This window comes from Dendrobium catenatum, unplaced genomic scaffold (genome assembly GCF_001605985.2).
Source record: "Dendrobium catenatum unplaced genomic scaffold, ASM160598v2 original_scaffold_89960, whole genome shotgun sequence".
NCBI lineage: Eukaryota > Viridiplantae > Streptophyta > Magnoliopsida > Asparagales > Orchidaceae > Dendrobium > Dendrobium catenatum.
In genome coordinates, this window is record NW_021408401.1 from 1 (window position 1) to 25,332 (window position 25,332).

Here is a 25,332-nt window from a genome sequence, read left to right on the forward strand (position 1 = left end):
AAAAAACAAAGTACAGACTGACTCAACCCTAACCTACCCCATCTTGAACTGGCTCCGTTTTTCCGTCCGATCTTTAATTCCTGAAAAGTCAGTTGTAAAAGACAGTCCAAGTCAAGTAAGAGTGTTTGTCAATCATCAAAACATAGTTCATGGACCTGAATTTGCAACATGGATATGTTGTGAAGGAATGTGCACCTTTGAAAGAAGTTCATAAAGAAGTGAAGATGACTGAAGAAAATTATGGAAAAATAGATATGGGAAGTAAACAAACAAGCCATATTAAACCTTCTTATGGACCTTGGACTATGGTTAAAAATAAGAAGAAAAGGTTTTCAAATCAAAGTAATAAGTGGATTAATCCGAATTATTATAGATTTTTCTGAAAATTTGAGGCTCCAGTAGCAGCAATTGAGACTAATCGGATTATTCTGAATTCAACCAGAGATAAAAATTTGATCCATGATCTCCCAGATGAAGTTAATAGCAATGCTCATGTTGATCAAATAGAAGAAGGTGGAAAAGATAAAGGAAAATTTATAGAGCAGATAACTCAATTTCCAGATATGATGGAGAAGAATTTTCAAATTACTGGAAATTCTACTAGCTCTAATCCAGAACCAACTCAGAATTTTCTAAACAATATAGAGGGGAAGAGTTGCTTGCGAACTCAGGTAAATCCTAAGGGATTACCTGCGAGCTCAAGTATTCCCTATCATAATCCAGAAAACAAGAATCAAACAGTTTTAAAACAGTTGGTTTTACAGAATTCTTCTGCAGCTGATACAGAAAAAATTTCTGTTATTAACTCTCTGAGTACACAGAAGAAGGAAAATTCTTCTGAAATTATTCCAGATAATTTTATAACAGAGAGTGTTGTTATTGATCTCCAAAGCAATAACAGGTTTCTATTCTACTGACAGATAGAGAGGCTGAAAAAGCTGAGCAATCTGAAGAAAATCTGGTGGTTAACAGAGAAAAAGAAGAATTGGAGATATAAGATGATAAATCTGGTAAGTCAGCTAATAACCGGAAGGAATTGATGGAGAACTTTGTATGTGGTGAAGTTAAGTTCAAGTTACAAAAAGAACTCAAATCTTTGGGGAACAACTCTATCAAATAAAAAACAAGGAAGGGAGAGACTAAAAGTATTTGTAGTGGGTCTAATCCCACTTCAAAGAAGAAATGAGTTCTCTTATTTTTTGGAATTGTAGGGGGGCTAGGAAGGTGGTAGCCTCCAGGTATTTGAAAGAAATTGTTAAAGATACTGAAGCTCTATTTGTGGGTCTTATGGAAACTAATGTTTCTTCCATGGATCCTAAGGAAGTCAAAAATTTTGTTGGTGAATTATGGGATTATTATCTGTTTCCTGCAGCTGGATTATCCGGTGGTGTTATGAATTGTTGGAGGCGTGACTTAGCAACTTTTGAAGTAATGGAAGCCAATGAACAAGTAGTGGTGGGGAAGCTTAATATCAAAAACCACCAATCATGGATGATTGCTACGGTGTATGGTAGCAGAGAAAACTGCAAAAGAAGGCAACTTTGGAATTATCTGGAAAATTGTATTGATAATAACTTTCCATGGATTATAGGGGGTGATTTCAATTGTATAATTTCTCAAAATGAGAAGAAAGGAGGCAAGAAGTTTATGCATTCACAAGGCTCACAAGACTTGATTTCTTTCATGAGTAGAGGAGAACTACATGAGGTTGGATTTATGGGTCCAAAATACACTTGTTGTAATAACAAAAATGGAAGAGGTAGGATTTTGGAGAGATTGGACCGATGTCTTCTCAACTGTGCTGCTCTTAATATTCTCCAAACGGCGGTGGTGAGGCATATAGCAAGAGTAGCATCGGACCATTATCCAATAGCTATTAATATATTGGCTTCCAAGATTAAAAAGAAGAGGAATTTTGTATTTGAAGACACTTGGCTGTCTTATAAGGCATCGCACTCAGTGGTTCTAGCCTCTTGGAGAAAAAATTCAAAAGGTTCGGCTTCATAAATTCTAAATTCTAAGTTTAGAAGAACTTTAAAATCCTTATTCTTTTGGAGTAAGGAAAAGCACAAAAATCTGATGGAGGGAAAAGAAAAGCTGAAAAAAGAAATTTTAGATTTACAAGAAGAAGAAGTTAATTCGGGAGGCCTATCAGAACTAAAGCTTCATTGTTTAAGAACTAAAATTGCATAATTTAACAACACATTGGGAAGGCTAAGCATGTGGTGGAAACAAAGAGCTTAAATTCAATGGTTGAAAGATGGAGACTCTAACTTTAAATTCTTCCATGCATTTGCCACGACAAGGAAAAATTCTAACGGAATCAATAGTGTGAAAAATGAGTATGGAATCATATGTGAAGATGAGAAGAGCATTGAAGATGTATTCATTGATTTCTTGAGCTGCAAATGGAAATCAAAGATATGCAAATTAGATGGATGGCCAGAACCTTCAAACAAATTGGATGAAGAAGATTGGAAAACTCTGTGTAAAGAATTTTCTTTAAAGGAGCTGGAGGATATAATCACAATTTTGGGATCCAATATTGCACCAGGTATTGATGGCATCACTTATTCTTTTATCAATTCTTATTGGCAAATCATAAAAGATGATGTTTGGGCTGCTATAAAAGAATTTTTTCATTCGGGTTCTCTATGTCCTGGTTGGAAAGAGACCAATGTAGTTTTAACTCCCAAAGTAGAGAATCCAAAGAATCCTGTTAATTACCGACCAAGAAGCATGTGTAATGCTATTTATAAAATTGTGGCCAAGATGTTATTAAATAGGATGAGTTTCTTATTTCCTAAAATCATCTCAGAAGAACAACATGCTTTTATCAAGAGTAGGTCTATGTCTGATCAAGTTCTTCTTGCTCAAGAATTGTTTAACAAGTTTAGACATTCTAAAGCTAAGGAAGGTATGGTGGCTATCAAAGTTGATATGGAACAGGCATATGACATCATGTGTTGGCCTACTTTGGAAAAAGTTTTGGATTGGTTTGGATTTCCAAAAAAAATTTCTAAATTAATTTTGGAATGTGTTGTTAATCCAAAATTCTCCATTTTGATTAATGGTGGAAGTTCAAAATGGATAGAGGCTGGTTGTGGATTTAGACAAGGATGCCCTTTATCTCCATTCCTTTTCATCTTGTGTTCTCAACTTTTGACGGAAGAATTTGGGCATTTAGGAAAGAAGATTTGTGTAAGAATCAATTCAAATGGACCATTGATCTCTCACTTAATGTATACCGATGATATTATGATATTCTCTAAAGCTAATAAGAAGTGTTTGAAGAAAGTTATTAAGATCTTGAAGAACTATTGTAGTTGGACAGGACAAAAGGTTAACCTTCTAAAATCGGCTGCTGTTTTTAGTAAAAATGTGAAAAAGAGCAAATGCAAATCTCTTCTCAAAGTTATAAACTTTAAAATGGTGAAAGAAATGGAATATTTGGGTGTCAAGATTGCTCTTAGAAGGCTGGTCAAATCTGATTTTAACAAAATTATTACAAAATCTGCTGCTAAGATGAATATATGGGGTACTAAGTTCATTTCTCTTGCTGGTAAAATCACTTTGATCAATTCATCTATTCTCTCATTGCCTATTTATCAATCAAGCCACTCTTTGATCCCTTTTAGAGTATTATATGATGTTGATAAGATGTGTAGAGAATTTCTTTGGAATAAAAGAGATGGTAGTTATGGAATGCATTATGTGTCTTAGAGCTCTTTGTGTAAACCAAAAAAATAAAGGAGGTTATGGTTTACAATCAATAGTGGAGAAATTGGGTCCTTTGAGATCTAAATATGCATTGAAATTTATTATTAAACCAAACTCTCTGCTAAACAGAGTTCTAAAAGCCAAATACGAGAATGATTTATGGAATGTTGCTAACAGAGCTAGCTGGTCTTCTACCTGGAAATTGATCCAGAAAGGCTCGGAACATCTACTTCCCATTATGAGATGGAGGATAGTTAATGGTATAAAAGTAGATACTTTCAAAGATACATGGATTCTGGATAAAACTATAAAGAAATGGCCTACTTTTGTTACAGTTTTAGATCCAGAATTTTTTCATGTGTCGGTTTTCTTGTCTGAAGGAGCGTGGAACAGAGAAAAATTGAAGCAATGTTTTGGTCTTTCTCTTATTGAATTGATTGTCTCAATTCCTATTCATTCAGATCAAGATGAAGATGAGATTGAGTGCATTCAAAAACTATCTGGCAGAACTATAACAAATCTAGCTTATGAGAAAAATTTTGAAAACATTGGAATAGATGAAAGCTACAGATGGAGAAAGAAACTGAAACTTAAGCCAAAAATTGATATATTATGGTGGAGATTAAGCAAAAATAGCATTCCTACTTATGCATTTCTTTTATACAGGAGACTAGCTGAAAGTGGAGGTTGCCCGAGAGGTTGCATGGAGTTGGAAGATACAGAACATGTGATTTTTAAATGCTATTTGGTTAAAAAGTTTATAAAATTGCTGGCTGATTGGCATTTTATAATTCCAGATTTTGATTCTCTAGCTGGTTGCTATCAGGTTTTACAGAACTTGGCTTCTTCAAATCCTTTTCTTGGAAATCTACTTTGTTCAGTAGTGTTCTACTGCTGGAATAGTAGAAACAAATTTGTCCATGGAGGGAAAGATGACACCGGTTACACTATTGCTACAAGATCCATTATACAAACTGTATCATCATTTGATACTTGTTTAATCCGGAATAACTGGGATGCTAATAAGCTATTTAAGCTGTCTAAATCTTCTTGACATCCTCCTCCTCCGGGTTGGATCAAGGTAAATATTGATGCTTCAGTTTTTCCTAACAACAAAACCGGTATTGGTGGTATTTTCAGGGAGTGTAAAGGCCGTGGATTATTGGCTTTTGGATTTCAATGTCTTCATTGGGATTGCTCACAAATGGAGCTATTGTCAATCCTAGCATTGAGAGAATATATCCAAGATTGGATGCTTGAAGTTAAAGGTATAATGATTGAAGGTGACAATTTTAATGTCATCAAGATATTTCAAAATGCCTTTAATAAACTTGCTTTTGATAAAGAATTTCTAAATCCTAAGGATTTAGATTTTCTTTTTAAATTCAAGCATTTTATCTTTTCTTTTGTTGATAGAAGTTGTAATAAGTTAGCTGATTTTTGTGCTAACTATGCTCATTTTTCATCTTTCTATTGGGATGATTTCTCTAGGAATAAAGTTCCTCCTTCATTTCTAGACTTATTGAAGGAGGAATCTTCTTGTAAATAATTGGTGCTTAATAAAAATTTTGCTTTTGGCATTGTTCAAAAAAAAATTTTTATTTTTATTTTTGATATTTTTATTAAAAATTTTGAATTTCATGGGCATTTGAGAATTTGGGAGGCATTTGAAATATTTGGGATCCCCTCTGGTTGAGATTAGCTTTCAATACAACAATCATTGGGGATTTATTGTAGCCATTTGGATACAATTACTTTTCGTAAGCATTTGGAGGCAATTTGAAGGTGTAGAGTCCCCTCCGATTGATATAAACATTTAACACGACCATCATCGGGGATTTGATATTTTTTTTATTTATTATTTAAACGGTGTCAATTCTACCTGCATACTAACAAAAGATTGGGTTTAGTATCGATTTTTATGCTTTTAGTAGTGAACCTTTCACAATCGTGTTCAAGTCTTGTCAATTCTAGTCTATTCGAATTGGAGAATTATACTTGAACTTAATGTCCACTTTTAACCCGAGCAACATTCTCAGACTTTATTTTTATCTATTTAATACATTTTTTTCAGAGCATATACAAGGTTTTAAAATTTAATATGCATGCTTCTTGAGGTAGTGACTCGCTTGTCAAGGTGGTAGCATTCTTCTTGGGGCAGTTGCTTTCTTCCCAAGGCTGCTTCACGCATCTTAGATGCGTCGGCACCCTACTCGGTGCTTTATATTTAAATACAGGAAATGGGGCATTTTAAAAAATACAAATATGATTATTTGTGCAAGTAATTATCATTGAGATGTGCACAAAAATTCATTTAGGGGCCTACAAAGGCATTATGTTCGCTTATAAATATGTTGCGGATCCGATGGCATTGTTCCAAAAATGTTCCAAGTACCAATGTGTAATATTTCAATTTTACAATTTTTTTAAAAGAAAATAATGAAAAAAAAAAATCATGCCAAGGCATATTCTTAGACCAAAAATAAATGGCATGAAAGTCATTGGATGCTTCGATGCCTTAGATACATCTTCGGAGAACCGACTTGGATCGAATTGGCTGACATTTTCTTCCCACTTTAATTTTTTTTTTCTTTGTCAATTGATATAATTGGCACCTCAATATATGTTCCTAAAGGGATTGTTAGCTTTCCTAATTTAATATCTTTTTATGCAGGCTTCATGATAAAGGAAACTGTGGGCACAATCTTAATGTTTCATTTATGATCATAGTGAGAATTTTAAGGAGACTATCAACGAATGGCCAATTTTCCTTGTGAGCAACACTTAAAAAATCTTAGAACAGTGCAAAGCATTCAGCTATTATCTGATTCCTTATCATGTTGCCTTATGTGAGCATCAGAGAAAGCCAATCATACTCTTGTTGATTGCAACCTTCTTTCAATTATTCCATGGAACTTTATCTCAACCTTAATTCTTTCTCAAACATTTGCTCCTTTGGTATAAGGGTATGTGAATGAACTTTGTTTTCGGAATGTAGAAGACTTTTACTAATTTTAGGACTGCACATGAGCAATTTATAGTCCTTTTTTTAAGCATTACTCGAACGATAACATCCTGTGAGATATTTTCAAACTCTTTATATGCATCAACTTCCAGCTTATTTTATTTCATGGGATTTTTCCACGTCGACTCTATTTTCTCTTTAATTATATCAACTACCAAATTTGGCTAGATCTTAATAGATTCCATAAGGAACAAAGGAATAAGAAACTTACTCTAATTTATCCAAGGTTCATCTCCAGATGGAATAATGCTTTTACTATGCAAAATTATAAACTAATGGATGTTGTATTGATTGGTAAAACTTCCTTGGTGTGCTTGTAATATTCAAAAATTTTGACAGATTATTTTGTTCAATACATCAGCAATCAAATTTTTTTTTTTGTTTTTATTTTTAACATCAAAGTAGCTATAATCAAAATTTTTTATCACTACATCTTTATTGGAAATCTGCCATTGAGTTTTTTCATACCACCATGACCAATGTGTATAGCAGTGCCCCATATAAAATAATTTGATATTCATTTGATTGATTTTATTTTTATATTAATAATTCAATTCAGGCTCAAGTATTCTTCAAAATTTATTTAATTTGAGTTCAAGAAATCTCCAAAAAATTATTTAATTTGAGTTAAAGAAATTTCTAAAATTATTTTATTTCAGCTTGAGAAATATCAAATTATTTTATTCAGATTTTTGATCGTCCAAATTTTGACACTATCGTGGTGTCTCCCACATGGAGGAAAAATTTCAGGAGACTGGGCCTTCCGCCACGCTGAAAAAAAAAGCATGTACATTAGGTGTCGGATAATACCGCGGCAAAAAATCTTCAATCCCACCATGTAGGAGAAAGGCGTGTATGAATCTTCGGGCACCAATTTGAAATACGCAGTTTTATATATGTCTTCGCCACTCTAGATAAAATAATGTAGAGGACTTACCCGCCTTGCTATAGGTGTCGCACAGAGTTCGCTTCCTATCATGCTAGAGAAAAATGTGTATAGGTGGTTGCCCGACGCGCCACAGACGCCGAGGACATGATTTTAGTTTTAAAGTTTGGCATAATATACTTTGACAAGCGTGAAGACACGATAGAGATTTTTTGCAAGGCTGAAATATTTTTATTAATTTTGTTTCCTCAGTTTTTTATGCATATTTACTCTTCTGATAATATATATATCCGAGAGAGAAAGGTTAAGAAGAGACTGATTTTTTGTATGAGTAGAGGAGCTATTTGGAGGTTTGGATTTAAGTGGGTTGTTTTTTGTTAGAGAGAATTTAGTGGTTGGATTAAAGAAATGGAGCTGTTGGACGTGAGAGAGGGATAATAAGAGTGGAGAGATGAGGGCTGAGGCATTAGGAGGATTTTGAACAGGTGGTAAGGCTCGGCGTGAGGCAAATCGGGAAGATGGAGCGACTAAGGGGAGAGATTGAGAGCTCGCTGGTGACAAGAGCAAGAAGGGTCGGCTAAGCTCATCAGCAGCTAAGCTGGATAAGGTGAAGGGCAGCGAGGTCGGCAGCTTGGGTAGGTTGAGAGGAGTATAAAGTGGAGAGATGGGGACTGGGGTGTTATGGGTCGTGAGCTGCAGGTTTTGAGGGTTTTTGATTAGAGATCGGCTTACTGTGATGAGGTAAGATGTCGCTGGAGTTGGGAGCTGGGAGGTGAAGAGATTTGGAGAAGGCTCGGGCTTTGCTCGCGTGAAGAAGAGGAAAAGAAAGAGGAGACAGTGAGTTCGGCTGAGAGAGGCTTGCGAATAGAAAGAGCATGAGAGATATGCCTGAATGAGATAATGTGGTAGAGATAAATATGATTTTTATTAAATTTTATTTCAGTTTTAGCTAGATAAAGCGGTGAACAAGAATGCAAGCCAATCCGAGGAAAATTTAACAATGGAATTTGGATACATGTAGAATAACGTGGCAAGCAACATGACTCTCACATTTCATTGCTTGGGAAAAATACACTATCAGGCTTAAGAAAGTGTAAATGGACATATTTTACATAATTACTTATAAGTGAAAGTTCGTTAGGGATGTTAAGCCCTATAGAATTGGCCCAAGCTAACCAAGAGATAGGTGAATTGGAAAACTTTAAAACCAAAAACACGAACCAAAATCACCACAAACAAAGTGCGGAAGAAAAATAAATGCGGAAGCTATAATAAGAAAAGAACACACCGGATTTATAGTGGTTTGGTCAAACCTTGACCTACGTCCACTCCTTGGAGGCACCCTCCAAGTATTGCACTAAAACAAGTGTCTCTCATTTAGCCCCCACAGCTAGGCGGAGAAGCCCTTACAAAATCACTTTCACCTTCCCCGGTGCGGCGGAGTCGCCGGGTCCTTTGACACCAAAGAGATCTTCTTCTTTGATGAACTTACCTCGAGACAAGCCTTGAATCCGATGGTACTAAGATGCGAGTTCGCCGGAGCAACCGTGTGGATCCCCCACCACACTCCCTTGAGTTCCTCCCCCTCACAAGATCTTCTCCCTCTCAAACTCCACCCTTTCCTCTCTCCCTTTCAAGCTCTCTCTTCAAGTTTCCCCCACAAGAACGAAGCTACAATGGCTGCCAAAGACACTTACAAAGTGTCATGCCATAGCTTAAATAGAAGCTTTCAAAACGAGCTCATTAATGCAAGTTGCCGACATTATCGTCCTAGCCGATAGATATATCATCATGGCCGATTAGTTCAAATATGAGGAAAATCCTCCTTGTAATGGCCCATTCAAATCTTCTGATCAAAATCTCAGCAAGATTCGCAATGCTCCGAATAAACTAGTTTCAATAAGGAAGTCTTCTAATCTGGTTATCAATGAAGGATTTAGACCCCCTTTGAGGTTAGATCCTATAATGGAAGGTAAAGGAAAATAAGTTCTTGAAGATCGGATTGCTGTGGTGAAGGATAATGATAAAAAACAAGATTCTTTTGGAAATCAGGTTATCGACTCAACATCTTCCTCAAATGTAGTGCTGAAGGTCAATAAATTTACAGGAATGCAAGATTCTGATGTTCTGGAGTGGGTGAATAAAAATCTTTTGGTATCCTTTGAGAAAGAAGATGGGAGTGCTGTTCCTGTCAATGATCAGAATGCTAAATCAGTTCCAATGAATAACTTTGTGTCGGCTTGGCAAAAAACTCAACACATTAAGTTGAGTTATAATTTGAATTATACTTAGATGTCTGAAGATGGGATGGCGGTGAAGCTGAATCCAAAAAAGGAATTGGCCAATGCTCAATTCTTAAAGAAATCCCTGGTAATCAAGATGCTTGGGCAGAATATCTCGTTCTCTGTTCGTAGCCAGGAGCTTCGAAGACAGTGGAATAAGTTCAGCAGCTTTCACCTTACTACTCTGGGAAGCAGTTGGATTCTTTGTTCTTTTACTAACATTTAATCTATGGAGGAAGTACTAAGTGGAGGACCTTGGTATATTGGGAATCATACTATTGGAATGGATAGATGTACATCCTCTTTCTCTACGGAATCACTAAAGGGTATCACTTCTCTGGTGTGGATTTGATTCCCTGGTCTTCCGTTAAGCTATTGGGATGAGGAAAACATTCCTAAGATTGCATCTTTGATTGGAGTTCCTATGTTACTGGATGGGAATTCTTTCAAATGGCGGAAGAGGGAATATGCTAGATGCTGTGTTCGGATAGATCTGTAAAGGAAACTTCCCAAGAGTGTTTGGATTGAAGGGCTACGTGGGAGATCATTTCAGAAAGTCGAGTATGAGAAGTTGACTTCTCTTTGTTATCAATGTGGAAGAGTGGGACATAGTAAAGGTACATGTCCATAATTTAATAATGTGCCGGCTAAAGAAACAAATGTGATTGAATCTAGTGAAGCTATGAAGCAGAGAAATGGTCTGATAGATGAAGGTTTAAAACAACAAAATAGGGATGAGTATGGACCTTGGATTCATGTTAAGTTTTAAAACAAGAGATTCAAAAATACCTGGAGGAGTAATGGAACTTCTGCTCAGGTTAAACAGATATATAAACCTGTTGACAATATGGAAAAGAACTCAGGAGGATGTGAAGATGAGGGGCAATTCTACTGCAGATAAATTACAAGGCAAATTAGCCATTCATGAGGAGGTTATTGGTACTGAAGAGGCTTGGTCTCAGGTGATCCCAAATGTTTTCAATAGCAAGAATAAATTTCAAATATTGGAAGATGATATTGAGGATGGAGAAGTCTTTGAAATGGCTGCTACAGATTGTCATAATGAATCCAAGTCTGTGGACATAGCTGAAGGTGATAGTTTTCCAGGAAAAAATAGCTCTGATGAAATACAGGAAAATGGAGATCAATTGGTTTCTTTGACAAATTCAGGGAAATTCAAGTTATCCAAAGAATTAAGATCCTTGCGACCGGTGGAAGCTGAACAAAGGAAGAGGAAAGGTGAGAAGAAAAATAGTAAAATGATGGGGGATAATTCCCCTGTTATTTTTTAATGGCTTATGTTATTTTCTGGAATTATAGGGGGGGCTCAAAAGAGGGAGGCCTCCCTATATCTCAGGGAGATTGTGAAAGATAATGAATGTTTTTTTGTTGGTCTTACTGACAAAATTTCTTGCTTAGAAAGACATGATATAGATTTGATTATTAGAAATGAATGGGATTACATTCATCAGCCGGCTGTTGGACTCTCAGGGGGGATTTTGGTGCTATGGAAGAGAAATTTGGCTTCCTTTGAAGTCATTGAACATTCTTCCCAATTGATTATGGGAAATCTTAACATCAATGCATTAGGCAAGTGGAATGTGGCCACTGTATATGGTGGAAAGGATGTTCAAACCCGTAGGAATCTATGGCAATCTCTTGGAGATTGTATGCAGGGAGATCTTCCGGATATTATATGAGGTGATTTCAATTGCATCCTTTCTAAGGATGATAAGAAAGGTGGTAAGAGGTTCCATTTCTCTTGTGGACCAAAAGAGATGAAGATGTTTTTAACAAATAATGACTTTCATGATATTGGTTTTATGGGTCCAAGGTTTACTTGGTGTAATAACGAAGAAGGTAACTCTAGAATTTGGGAGAGATTAGATTGATGCTTCTTAAATTCTGCTGCCCTTCAAAATATTCCTATGGCTAAGGTGCGACATCTATCAAGGATTGCTTCAGATCACGCTCCCATTTCACTGAATATGATTGAACCTCAAAATAAAAAATCTAAATTTTTTAGATTTAAGACACATTGAAGTCATACCCAGCGACTTGGAATATTGCTTTAAAGGAATGGAGAAAATCTGATTTTGGTACCAATGCTGAAATTCTGCAAAGAAAGTTAAGAAGAACATTGAAAGCACTTCATTTTTGGAATAAGAACAAATGCAAAGAATTGAATCTATTGAAAAATGAATTGAAATGGGATATTTTACAATTGCAATTAGAAGAATCAAGTGGTGAAGGACTCACGACTGAAAAGCTGTAGCTTTTGAGAAGTAAGGTGCATGAACTAAATGTTACATTGGGTAGATTATCCACTCGGTGGAACCAAAGAGCAAAAGTCAGATGGCATCAAGAAGGTGATAGTAATTCAAGCTATTTTCATCATTTTGCATTGGCTAAGAAGAATGGTAACCTTATTTGGCAAATCAAGAATTAAAATGACCATTTTGAAGAAGATTTTGAGCAAATTGAAGATGTTTTCTATGACTTTTTTGGGCTGCTAGGGAATGCAAGATGTCGGTTGGCCTTCAATTCCTGCTAATATGAAACTTTCTATGGAGGATGCTGATTTCCTAAGTGCTTATTTCAACAAAGATGAATTGATCAAGGCGGTTTTCAATCAAGGTAATAACAAATTCCCGGGTTTAGATGGCATTACAACTTCTTTTTTCAAATTTTTCTAGAAAATTTTAAAGGAAGACACTTGGAATGCTATTGATAGTTTTTTTAAAACTAGTTGTATGCATAATGATTGGAAGGATACATTAGTGTTCTTAATTCCTAAAATAAAAAATCCTACTGTTCCATCCAACTTTAGGCCTATAAGCTTGTGTTAGACTACTTATTAGATAGTTGCAATAATGATTTTGAATAGAATGAAAAACTGTATTTCAAAATGGGTCACTGAAGAACAAGTTTCCTTTCTTAATGGTCGTTCAATGTTAGATCATTGCCTTATAGCTCATGAGATTTTTCATAAGCTTAGAATTTCGAAAAATAAAAAAGGTTTGATGGTGGTTAAGCTTGATATGGAGCAAGCTTATGATAGCATGAGTTGGGAGGCTTTATAACAAGTGTTAAAGATGTTTGGCTTTCCGGTGAGAATGATTTTGTTGATTCTGGAATGTGTCAGAAAAGCTAGATTATCCTTGATTGTTAATGGTAAAGCTTCCAAGTGGATTATTGTAGAAAATGGGTTTCGTCAAGGATGCCCACTTTCTCCATATCTCTTTATTATTTGTTCTCAACTTTCCTCTCTAGCAATGAAATAAGAGGGTCAAGATTTGGGAATTCAAATTTCACAAAGAGCTAAAAAAATTAACCATCTGTTGTATGCTGATGATGTGTTGATCTTTTCTCAAGCTTCAAAAAAAACTAGCTACCAAGCTAAAAAGCATTGTGTTGAATTTCTGTTCCTGGACTGGGCTGAAAGTTAACAATACCAAATCTCAAATTCTGTTTAGTAAATATATGAACAGAGCTGAGATTGTTCGGGTAAAGAGGATTTTGAATTTCAAAATTGTTAAAGAGCTGCAGTATTTAGGAGTCAATTTATTGCTGAGAAGACCTGTAAGATCTGATTTTCAATTCCTTATTGATAAAATTCTGCAAAAGCTGAACTCTTGGGGAGGTAAATGTCTTTTTCTGGCAGGTAAGTTTGTACTTGCCAAAACGTCTCTCTTAACTCTTCCAAACTTTGTTTCAACCAATAATTTGGTGCCAATAAACGTGCTACATGAAGTGGATAAATGTTGCACAAATTTCATTTGGCATAAGAGAAATGGTATGAAGGGTATGCACTACATATCTTGGTGTGCTCTTTGCAAATCAAAAAATGATGGGGGTCTGAATTTTCACTCGGCAGTTTGTAGAGCAGGTCCTCTTAAAGCTAGGCTTTCATGGAGGATGATTCAAAATCAGGATTCTTTGCTGTCTCGAATAATTACAGCTAAGTATGGTGACAACTTGTGGAAAACTAAATGCAGGAATGGCACCTCAATTGCTTGGAAAATTTTGAATGAAGGTGCTAGATACTTGAAACCTTTATTAAGGTGGAGAGTGGCTAATGGGAGGAAAATTGATGTTCTTAATGATATATGGTTGCTAGACAAGTGTCTCAACCATTTCATTGATTCGAATGGTTCCTGGAAGGTAGAAGACTTGCTTTGTTTCTTTAATGAGAATTTGATTACTGTTACATTATAGATCCAGATTGATAGAGAAGCACCTGAGGATTACTTGAATGAGATTTGTTCTTTATCTTGCAAATCAATTACAGCTTGTGCTTATGAAGCTTGCAGCACAAGTCACAAGAGTGAAGTGGACATGGGATTCTCAACCTGGTTAAAAAAATTGAAACTTACAGCTCGGGTTGAGTAGATTTGCAATTCCAACAAATGAATTCTTGAAGTATAGGAAGCTTACAAATGATGATTTATGTGCTAGAGGTTACCAAAAAGTAGAAAATCTGTCACACATTGCTGTTCATTGTAAACATCTGCAGGATGTTCTGAGGAAAATCCAAGGTTGGGGTTTTTATGTTCATGTTTTTGATTCTCTAGATGATTGTCTAAGTGAGCTGAGAAGGCTTTCTATTTTTGCACCTAATATAGTCATTCTATATTGCAATACAGTGTATCCAAATTGGAAAAACAGAAATGAAGTGGCTCATGGTAAAACCGTAAATTCTATCTCAGTGACTGTAGTAAGTGTTATGTCCACAGCTTTCTTAACCGCTAATCCTCTCATTGCTAGCTGGGGTGCTAATCTCGCTAGGGAGTTTCAAAATGTTTGGCACCCTCCACCGCTGGGATGGATTAAGATTAATATTGATGCATCTCTCCTTGCGTCGTATAATACTGGAATTGGAGGTTGCTTTAGAGATGAAAAAGGGAGATTACTGATTGCTTTTGGTGAAAAAAAGAATGCATTGGGATATAGTTAATCTTGAACTAGATGCTGTGATGTTAATTAGAAGATTCATTCAACCATGGATGCTTGATTGCAAAGGACTCATAATTGAAGGTGATAACCTCAATGTTATCAAGTTCATTCAAAATTCTTTGAATAAGGCTAAGTGCCAAAGCTACAACCGGATAGAGGAGAATCTTCTAATCTTGGCTGATTTGAATAAGGTAATTTTCAATTATATTCATAGAAATTGTAATAGAGTAGCCTATATGTGAGCTACTTTGGCTTTAGATAATAATTTTTATTTTGATAGTTCTTCTTTAACTAACATTCCTTCTTATCTTAGTTCTCTATTAGAGAGGGAATGTGAACCTTTACTTCAGTTTGTACCTAGTTTTTTTCTGTTAAATGCTATTGCAATTTTCAAAAAAAAGAAAAAAGAAAAAAAAAAGAGGACAATTTATTTGGTCATATCATAAAAGATAATGATTATTAAATATTTATACAGTAACTAATATTTTAGTTATTAATTATCTATTAAATATATCCTTATAATATGTACATATTAACTAATATTTTAATTCCTAACTATTAGTTAAATATAGGCATTTATATTTAAAAAATTTACTTAATACATAACCTATTTTATACATCGTCGTCATCTCGTATATCATCAATTTTTTAGATTTTCAATTTATACATCTTCGCCTCGTAACTCATGACATATTTTATATTTTTATACACCAAATTTTATATTTTCACTTGTGTAAATATTCAAATAATATTGCAATCATTTCCTATTATTTTCAAAATTCTGGATGCATTAGTGAAGACTGTTTTGCAAACGGATAGCATTCTGACAACGTCAAGCAAAATTATGCTCGTAGTCCATCAATTTTATCATCTTTTGCTTACTTTAATTACGAGGTGTTCCTTTTTAGTTAAACCTGATGTTATAAATATATCGACACAACATCTTTAATAATCAGAGATCATTTTGATAGTTTTCGCTTGTGTCGTGCCCAATAACAACTCCTCAATTGAGTCACATGCGAATAACTCCTCTATGGTAATTAAATTCAAAGTATTGAATGCAATGATGTGATCCATTTTGAAATTAGACAAAATTTGATAATTGCATCATGATTGAGACACTCCAATATTCATTCTCAGTGATGTCTTATTTATCAATAATAATCGATTATCTTCTTATTTGCTTGCATTAACCATGACACATGTAGAGGTCAACAAGAAGAACAAGTGGCAGCGGAAGAATCCCTCACCAAAATACTCGATCTAACAATCCTCCATCATAACCCTGTCAAATTTGTAACAAAAGAGATCATTCAGCAACCAGCTGCTACCATTGAATGAACATCAACTACACCCCTTCCCCCAGACATCCTTCAAAGCTCTAGTGGCAACCAACGAGCATCCTAATCGTGTATGGTACCTCAACTCAGGAGCTACATCACACCTCACAAATGACATCAACAACCTCACTCTTGGCGACCTTGTTACCTATAAAGGCACAGACAACATCTCTATAGGGGATGGAAACACACTTCCCATAGCCCACACATGTGTAGGTCTACTACCAACACCCTCCTATAAGCTGCATTTACCTCAATCACTTCACATTCCTACACTCTCTCATAATCTCATGTTTATATACCATTTAACCAAAGACAATAACCTTTCAATTTCCTTTGTTGCATCCGGATTCACTATAAAGGATTCCCGGACAAACAAACTCCTCCTAAAGGGCCCATGCTGTAACGGACTGTACCCAATCCCACAACAACCTCAGTCCACAACAACATCAACCTTCATAGCTACTGCTAGACATCAAGTAGCAATAATATGTCAAAATAGACCGGCCACCCTCATACCAAAACCATGAAAACCATCTCCACCACCTACAAGCTCCTCAACATACCAACTTTACAATTTTTATATTCATCGTGTAAGGTCTCTAAAGTCCACAAAATACAATTTTCACGGTCTCAGTCTCGCTCTTCTCTTCCTCTAGAGCTAATTCACTTTGATGTATGAGGTCCATCCCCAATCACCTCTAATCAGGGATATCGTTACTCATTTTGTTCATAGACAACTTTTCTTGCTTTGTTTAGATTTTCCCAATGCTATGAAAATCCAAAGTTACATTTATCTTTATAACATTTAAAATAATGATAGAAAAAATAGTTACCATACCACATCAAATGGCTCAGGTCAGATGGAGGTACAAAATTTATAAATAGCCATTTGCAAACCTTCCTCAGACAACATGGCATAATACATCAAATATCTTGCCCACACATAACCAAACAAAATGGCTTGGATGAATGCAAGCACCTCCATATTACTGAAACAACAAGAACCTTTCTATACACAACCTTCATGCCCTATTTCTACTAGCCATACACAGTCTTGATGGCCTCGTATCTCATGAATAGACTCCCATCCTAAACAATCCAACACAACCCACCTCTACAAACACTATACAATACATCCCCAAACTATTCCTTCATTCGAACATTCAGTTGTGCTTGATTCCCATGGTTACCCTCAGAAAATAGACACAAACTTGCCCCCAGAGCTGCTTCCTGTGTGTTTTTTGGCTACTCCAATTCTCACAAAGGATACAAATGTTTAGACACCACAAACAACTGCATTATCATATCCAAACATGTCACCTGCAATGAAAACGCATTCCCATTTACTCATATATCCACCACCCCACAAACAATAACACCTTTATTTACTAACCCATTTTTTACTCACAACCATATCTCACAGCACCCAAAACCCTCCAACAAGCCCCATCCCACCAACACCACCCCCAATTCCCTCAAACAACACTCTATCACCACCAACACCAACCTCTCCCATAAGAATACCCAACTCCACACCCCAATACACCACATCAGAACCCTCAAATACCCACACCCAACCACCACATCACATAATAGCCTCCAAACACCCCATGATAACTTGAATCAAAATAGGATCCCTCAAACCAAAGACCTTCCTCAATTTTCTTCATCAGTAGGCTCAAGCTGCATCCCCTTACCAACCCGACCCAATAACATACACAAAAGCATAAAAAATTCAACACTGGAGGCAAGCCATGATCACTGAATTCATAGCTCTGCAATAACAAGCTACCTGGACTCTTGTACCACCCCCACCAAACACACATATCCTAGGCTATAATGGGACATATCAAACCAAACTTCATTCGGATGGCAACATAGCCAGATATAAGGCTCGATTAGTAACACAGGGACATAAGAAAGTATATGTAATCAATTATATGGAAGAATTTAGCCCAGTAGCCAAATTTCCCACCATCCGAATGATACTTACAATTGCCTTCAACAAAAAAGGGAAGTTACATCAACTAGACTTAACAAATGCATTCTTACATGGTAACCTCATCAACTCAATATACATGACTCAACTAAGAGGATATGAGGATTCCCTTCAACCCAACCATGTTTGCCTCCACAATAAGGCCATATACAACCTTATATAAGCTTCCCGAAAATGGTTCACAACATTCTCAGAATTCATGCAACAACTCAGTTTTCAACCAAGCAAGGCAGATTCATCCCTCCTCATATTCTCCCAAGATAACTCCCAACTATATCTCCTCACATACATTGATGACATACTACTCACAAGTAATAATAATACTTTGCTCTCCAACATTATCTTAAAGGTGCATAAAAAATTTGCCATGAAACACCTCGGTACAACAAACAACTTCCTTTGTATAAACATTACAAATAATAAAGACTCTCTATTTTTATCCCAAGCTCAAGGCGTCACTTCCATACTCATAAATGCTAGTCTGCTACTATAAAAACTGTTATCAAACTCCTTATGTACAAAATATCCCATCAACATACCATCTGACCCATTACTCAATGAACCCCCACACATACATACAACTCACTAGTTCTTTACAGTACTTAACCATCACCAGACCCGACATCGGCTACACTGTCAACCTACTACACCAACACATGCATAACTCCCAACCCCATCATGCATATCTCTTCAAACTTTACTTAGGTACATAAATGAACTATCACACAGGACATACCAATTTTTATTTGACTTCTACAACTCCGCTCATACTCCAACGCCGACACAAGAAGATCAACATCAGGATACTATACTTTTCATGATGACATTGGAGCATAAAGAAGTAACACATCGTCGCAAGAACTTGAACAAAAGCCGAATATTGAGCCCTCACAACTGCCATCACTGACATAATCTGGCTTCTATAATAATTACAAGACTTACAAATACACGCATCACCACCGACACACCTCCACTGCGATAACATATATGCTATCACACTCGTTAATAACCCCATCTTCCATGCATGAAAAAAGCATATAGAGATTGACCAATACTCATCCATCACCACATCCACCCTAAAATAGTTTGAGTGCTTCTGATAAGCGCCAAAGATCAAATCGCCGACATTCTCACTAAGCCAATCTCCAAAGATCGCTTCCTCCTTCTCCAAGACAACTTGATAGTCAGATCGACTCGTCAGCTCGAGGGGGCATAATAAGACACTCTGCACATGATCACCCTGACAATGCCAAATAGAGCACATAGCTTAGTTAATCTCATCCATTTATATATAACCAACCAAATTTATCCGAGCCTTCCACTTGTACCAAAACAACTATATATATGCATCCAAAGGCTTGTAATACCACACTTATAAAAATGAAATCAATTATTAACTTAAATTACTATTACCTCATCCATGTTCTTAGCTTTACATTCATTCAAAATTATATAAGGAATACCATAGATTTATTTGTATCACTTAACAAAGCCCAACACCGTCCATTGACAATTATTGATGTCCGTCATTGCTTCTTATCAAGTATAAATACCAAATGCTTTGAGATCATAGCAATTTTCCGCTCATTCACTTCTCAAACAGCTCTCCTAAATTCTTAAAGTTAATAGTCATAGCCTTTGTTTTATCTTGATTCTGTGTTGCCTCTTATTTTTTTTCTTGTTGCCATAAACAATTTATGTTCTATCAAGAAACCAAGCAACTAATCATATGTATATTCTTGTAATTCCTTAGATTACATGATGATGGCTACCTTTGTATCTTGATCATTTGGAAAACACCTAAAAACTTATAAATCAAATCAACATTTTTTATATATCCTTCCAAAAGAATATAAGTAATTATTTTCATAGATCTCGCATGCATGTAGGAAATAAATTTATTATTTTCATACAAAATAAATAAAAATTGTGAATAAGTTAATGTATGTTAGCTTCATAGATCTCATTGGTTCCCTCAAAAGTTATAATTAATTTGAACCAAATGCCTTTTGTAGTGTACAATATTGAGACACCATTTAATCAATGGGTTTTATTCCATAATATAAATACTTATGGCTCTTTAGTTAACCTTAGCAAGGTATATCTTTGTCATGACCCAACCCAATATGATCTGATGGCACACAGGTCATACCATGCCCAATCATGACAAGAATAAAAAATTGTCCGTAATTTCCAATTGGAAAAACAAAAAATTCAAATTTATACAGACCATAAAACCTTTACTGAATATAAAATAAAGAAGAAGACTACATCTCAAAACTAATTTTTCTATATATCATCCATATATATATAATACACACACACACACACACACACACACACACACACACACACACACATATATATATATATCATAACGCTTAATAATAGATAAAAAAAAAACAAAATAAGAGCCAAGACTGCAAAATTAAACTAGCCAAAACATACATCACAATTTGGAGCCTATTATTAACTATCAGCTCGGTCCTTATTTTTTCTCTGACCTTAAAATGAAACCAAAAGCATGAGTGAGCTAACAGGGCTTAGTAGGCAATCGTAGAATATAATTGAAATTGATAGCTCAAACCAAAAGGACTAAAAATATTATACTTTAATAATAGACTGAAGTACTATGCAAAAAACATAAACAAAATTAAACATTGATAATGCATTTAAATAACTACTAAAACTATACAAAAATTGATTGAAATATAAGAAAATGTATTATAATAAATATGAGAATAGCCCTCAGTCTAAAATTTTTAGTATTTATAAATAAACTACAAAATATATTATTATACACCCAATCCTCCTTCACATCAATATCTAAATATATAATATAATGTAATTAAAACCTAACATAATTTATAATATGCCATTGGCACTAGAATCTAAATACATAACATAACACACATAGCTCTTAATAGTTCTCATATCATCCATGTAGTACTAGAATATGACTTTAGCCACCAAAATATGCTTTATAGGAACATAAAAAGATCTTCCATAACCTCTCTTTTTCACACCAAATCTCATCAACCTTCTTATTCCACCCAATAGGGAAAAATAAAGTACATGTTTCAATTAAATATAGAAATTAAAGCATAACTGATCATATTTCAAAATTTCACCAGAGGTTATAATGGCATGGAACAAAATACTACTAAGCAAAATATTCATATTTTCAAAAATTGATCAAATAACTAGAGAATGTGTATAACAATATTCTAAAGCTTTAATTGAAGTAAAGTACTATTTTTAGATTTCAAAATAATTTTTTGAGTTGATAACAATCATCACATGAAAAATCTCAAATAAATATTTAAAATGACCAGATAACATATCAGAAGTTACACTATTAAAAGTTACAAGAATATGATAAAATTACATTTTTTTATACTACTTAATTATAAATTAAATTGAAAATTTTTAAAAATATCAAATTATTGAAAACTGTGATAAGTAAAATTTATCATACCTTATCTTGAGCAACTTTCATAATTGGGCTTACATCTAAAAATGACATGAAGTGACTGAATTGAACTTTCTCTCTGTATAAAATCCCTCACTACCTCACACTAGGTAGTGATTAAAATGGAATTGAGTGAGTTAATAACGGATTTGGATATTTTTTAATATTTAAATTTTCTTTAAATCCCTGACACCACAAGATGCTCTCTATAGAAATTACAATGCCACCTCCTATGCCTCACATTGTTTGTGTTGGAGTTGGGTTTGAAAAGGTTAATTTTATTTAGGAAATAGGTTTGGGAATTTTAGTATCAAAGTCAAACACGTCATTGTGAATGATATATTGCCTTTGGAGGCAAATATTTCTTTTCCTAATAGGTTTAGATAATTAAAATGAAAATTTTTAACTGATTGTAATAGCCAAATACGAGGAAGAACTATATATGATCCTGAAGGTTCAAAATGATATTTTATATGTAATTGACTATTATAACATGAATGAAATATCATTATCTTCATATTCAAAATCACTATGGTAAATGATATATCTCCCTAAGGGAAGAAGATATCACCTATATTTGATCATTCGAACATGACGATAATGATCATCATTGATTTTAATTTTCCTAAAAAATATTAATTATGTTTTGCAAATGAATTATTGAAAGGTGGATGTGAGTTATAAATATCCTATGAGCACAAGCCCTTATTATTAATTACCTCATAGGTAAGTTGAATTCCCTACAAATACTCTTGATTAGAATAACAGCTGAAATTTTATTTAAAGGATTTTGAAGGATTGATATCAAAGGAGGTGAGGTTGGAATTATCAATCAGGATTGGATAAAAGTTGAGCACTTATTTTGGAGATCAATGGAGGAAGGGTAAGAGGTGTTTTGGGATTCAGAAATACTTCAAAAATACCCCAACCTATCCAATGTGTTGGGCTTTATGTTTTGATTATAAGAAGTAATTTAGGTTGATTGATGTATTAAAAAGTTGGGATTATATTTTTGGAGGTTTGGGTCTTAGGATTTTGAGTCTGCCCTAGATCCTAAATCTATTTTGGGAACTAAACAACATTGACCTAAACATAGCTAATATAGTGCAAAATCTAGACTTATCCTGACCTAGATTGGGGAGCCAACTAACACCTAGGCAATTTAAATTCCATGAGTCTGGTCTTTGTATGAAATAGTTGTATGGAATTTATTAATTAAAGTTTTGAAGAGCTGGAGTCAACATTTAGAGTGGATTTTAATCTCCCCCTTGACTTTATGTTGGGTGAAAATACTTAAAAAATACAATTAAATATTTAGACACTTTATAATTAAATTCTAATACAATGCGTATTAGTTAATTCGATAAATGCATAAAATGAGTATTAAGTAATTTAAAAAAAAAAACTTAAAATAGTTTTTATCATAGGGATTACATAATATTCCCTTAACAGGACTACACCCTAATAGGCCAGGTGGCTTGCTAGAACCCGCAGACGAGGAGGTAGCTAATAAGGAAGAGAAGATAAAAATATATTTTTATGCAGACTCTCGGCAGTCCTGAGCTTATTTCTTAGATTTTTAGAGCTTCTATGTTAGCCTAAAAAGATGTATTTAATTTAAGTAAAAAATATTTTAATGTTCCCTCATAAGCCTCCGATTGCATCCAAGGCTAAAATAAAATCAACATATAAGAAGGAAACTTAGTAAAGAAGATAAGGTCTACTACATAATCAAAGAAAATCAATCAATCAATAAAATCAATTAAAATAAATAAATGAATATTCATGTGGTAAGTTCCACTTAATTATACTACCCAGGGTCTATAGAAATTAAAAGTGGCTGAGTAGCACTATTAATAACCTATATTTTAATCCTAGGATTGACTCAAGTTACTTTGAGTGGGATACTCTTCAAATATTCACCTCATCATCCTTTTGTGAGCTCCTTAGATTCTTCAGGTCTAGATATCCAAATGAAAAGAAACTCTCCCTTAAAGGGATACTTTCTTTTCTCTTTAGATATTGAAAATCTTCTTAACTTTGGATGTCCAAATGGAAAGATACTCTCCCCTAAGGGATATTTCCTCCTTTTTATGCTCCTAGTTGGATACTTGTATCCCAACTCAAAGACTAACTTTCAAAACACTTACTTATAACTCAATCAAATACATTACATTTCAAAAATCAAGAAAAGTCTAGACACTTACATGGTTATCCTAAGTAGTTGAAATCAATAATATCATTCTAAGCAATTATATATATATACATATGCTAAAATTAAAATAACATCTCACTTGGCCACACTCTTTAGATTTTAAGGGAGACTTAAGCATTTTTAGCACCTACATAAAACTTGATAATTTTAATAGCTTTTGAATTTTCCCCTTGAATTATAGCCATGTGTCAGCACAGCCATCTACAAAACATTTTTGTGAGAAACCAGATTATTCCAATCCTAAGAGTAATCTAATAACCATCAAATTAATTCATATATTACATTAAATAAATAAATAGATCAACTATAGCAATCATATTAATCAACCAGCATGTAATGAAAACTACAAAAAAATCAGCATACAAAAGTAAAAAGTAAACACCAGGCTAGATTAGATCTAGAGTTAGTTGTCATAGTAAACCTTTTAAAGTGTGTGTAGAATTGTTGTGTGGGTTGGATGTGTCCTAAACTAGAAAATTTGTTAAAGTTGACTAGTGTTCAAGTTTGTTGAAGGTCAAAAAGAAAATTTATTTTGAGTTTAAATAATAATGTATTAAATTTATTTTTAAAATATATTTTAAAGGTTGAATGGTTACAACCTTTGTTGCTCATCAGGGCCATGAAGTTTTTTTTCACATTCATTGGGCTAAGTTAGTAGCCTTGGAGGCACGGGTTACTTTGTAGTAACTGGTGTAAATTAATTAATTTAGTTAGTTGAGGATTAAGGATTGATAAATTTTACATCAATTAATTAATTACTAGTTTGAATGATTAAGTTTGATCTTTTTTAGAATTTTAAGCTAATTATTTAATTTTGGAATTCTTTGAATTATTTTAGTTCATTAAATTAAGGGTCAATTGTTCACTTTTTAAGTTAAAGTAAATTTTAAAGTTCCAATATTTTCCTAAATTATAGATCTATGGATGAGTAATTAGACTCTTAGTTTGCTCAATTTGAAATTTCTATATTATGTTACAAATTGTAGAAGTTTTGGTCAAGATTTGAACTACAATTGATCGCAGAGTTGACTATTTAATTTTGATTGAAATCTGAAAGTTTGAAATTTTTAGAAAATAATATATATTATGTGGGGTTGAATGTCTTTAAGTTTGTTGAAATTGGAATTTTTTTAAAATTAATTATGAATTTTCAAATTTTGTTAATTAATTGAATTTTAAAATTATTTAAATAGAAAGGATTTGGATATTTTAACCAAATCAATCCTAAACTCTTTGAAATCACCCCCAAATATAAGAAGTGACCTAAGGGGATAATTCCTAGTGTTCCAGGATTTTTTTGGAATTTTTAAAAGTTTTTAATTAATCAAATTAATTCAAGGTTTATTTTCATTTAAAATTAGATTAACCCTAACCTAAATTAATGATATAATCAGAAGGCATTTAGTTTTGATGGATGGATGGTTCAATTATGAT

At 34.2% G+C, this 25,332-nt stretch overlaps 1 protein-coding gene across 1 annotated transcript; it reads left to right on the forward strand.

Annotated features, from left to right (window-relative positions):
• Positions 1-149: 149 nt before the first annotated feature.
• Positions 150-4,774, forward strand: LOC110115374. Its single transcript, XM_020848591.1, has 6 exons — positions 150-308; positions 393-671; positions 765-901; positions 1,212-1,993; positions 2,363-3,562; positions 3,669-4,774. The coding sequence occupies exons 1-6, from the start codon at positions 150-152 to the stop codon at positions 4,772-4,774; spliced, it is 3,663 nt and encodes a 1,220-aa protein (XP_020704250.1).
• Positions 4,775-25,332: the final 20,558 nt, after the last annotated feature.

Excerpts from the sequence above, each read along its gene's own strand:
- LOC110115374 (XM_020848591.1), top strand. The coding sequence starts at position 150 with ATGGACCTGAATTTGCAACATGGATATGTTGTGAAGGAATGTGCACCT. Across the intron at positions 309-392 it reads CTTATGGACCTTGGACTATG|GCTCCAGTAGCAGCAATTGA; the intron begins GTTAAAAATAAG and ends TGAAAATTTGAG. Across the intron at positions 672-764 it reads AGAGTTGCTTGCGAACTCAG|AATTCTTCTGCAGCTGATAC; the intron begins GTAAATCCTAAG and ends TTGGTTTTACAG.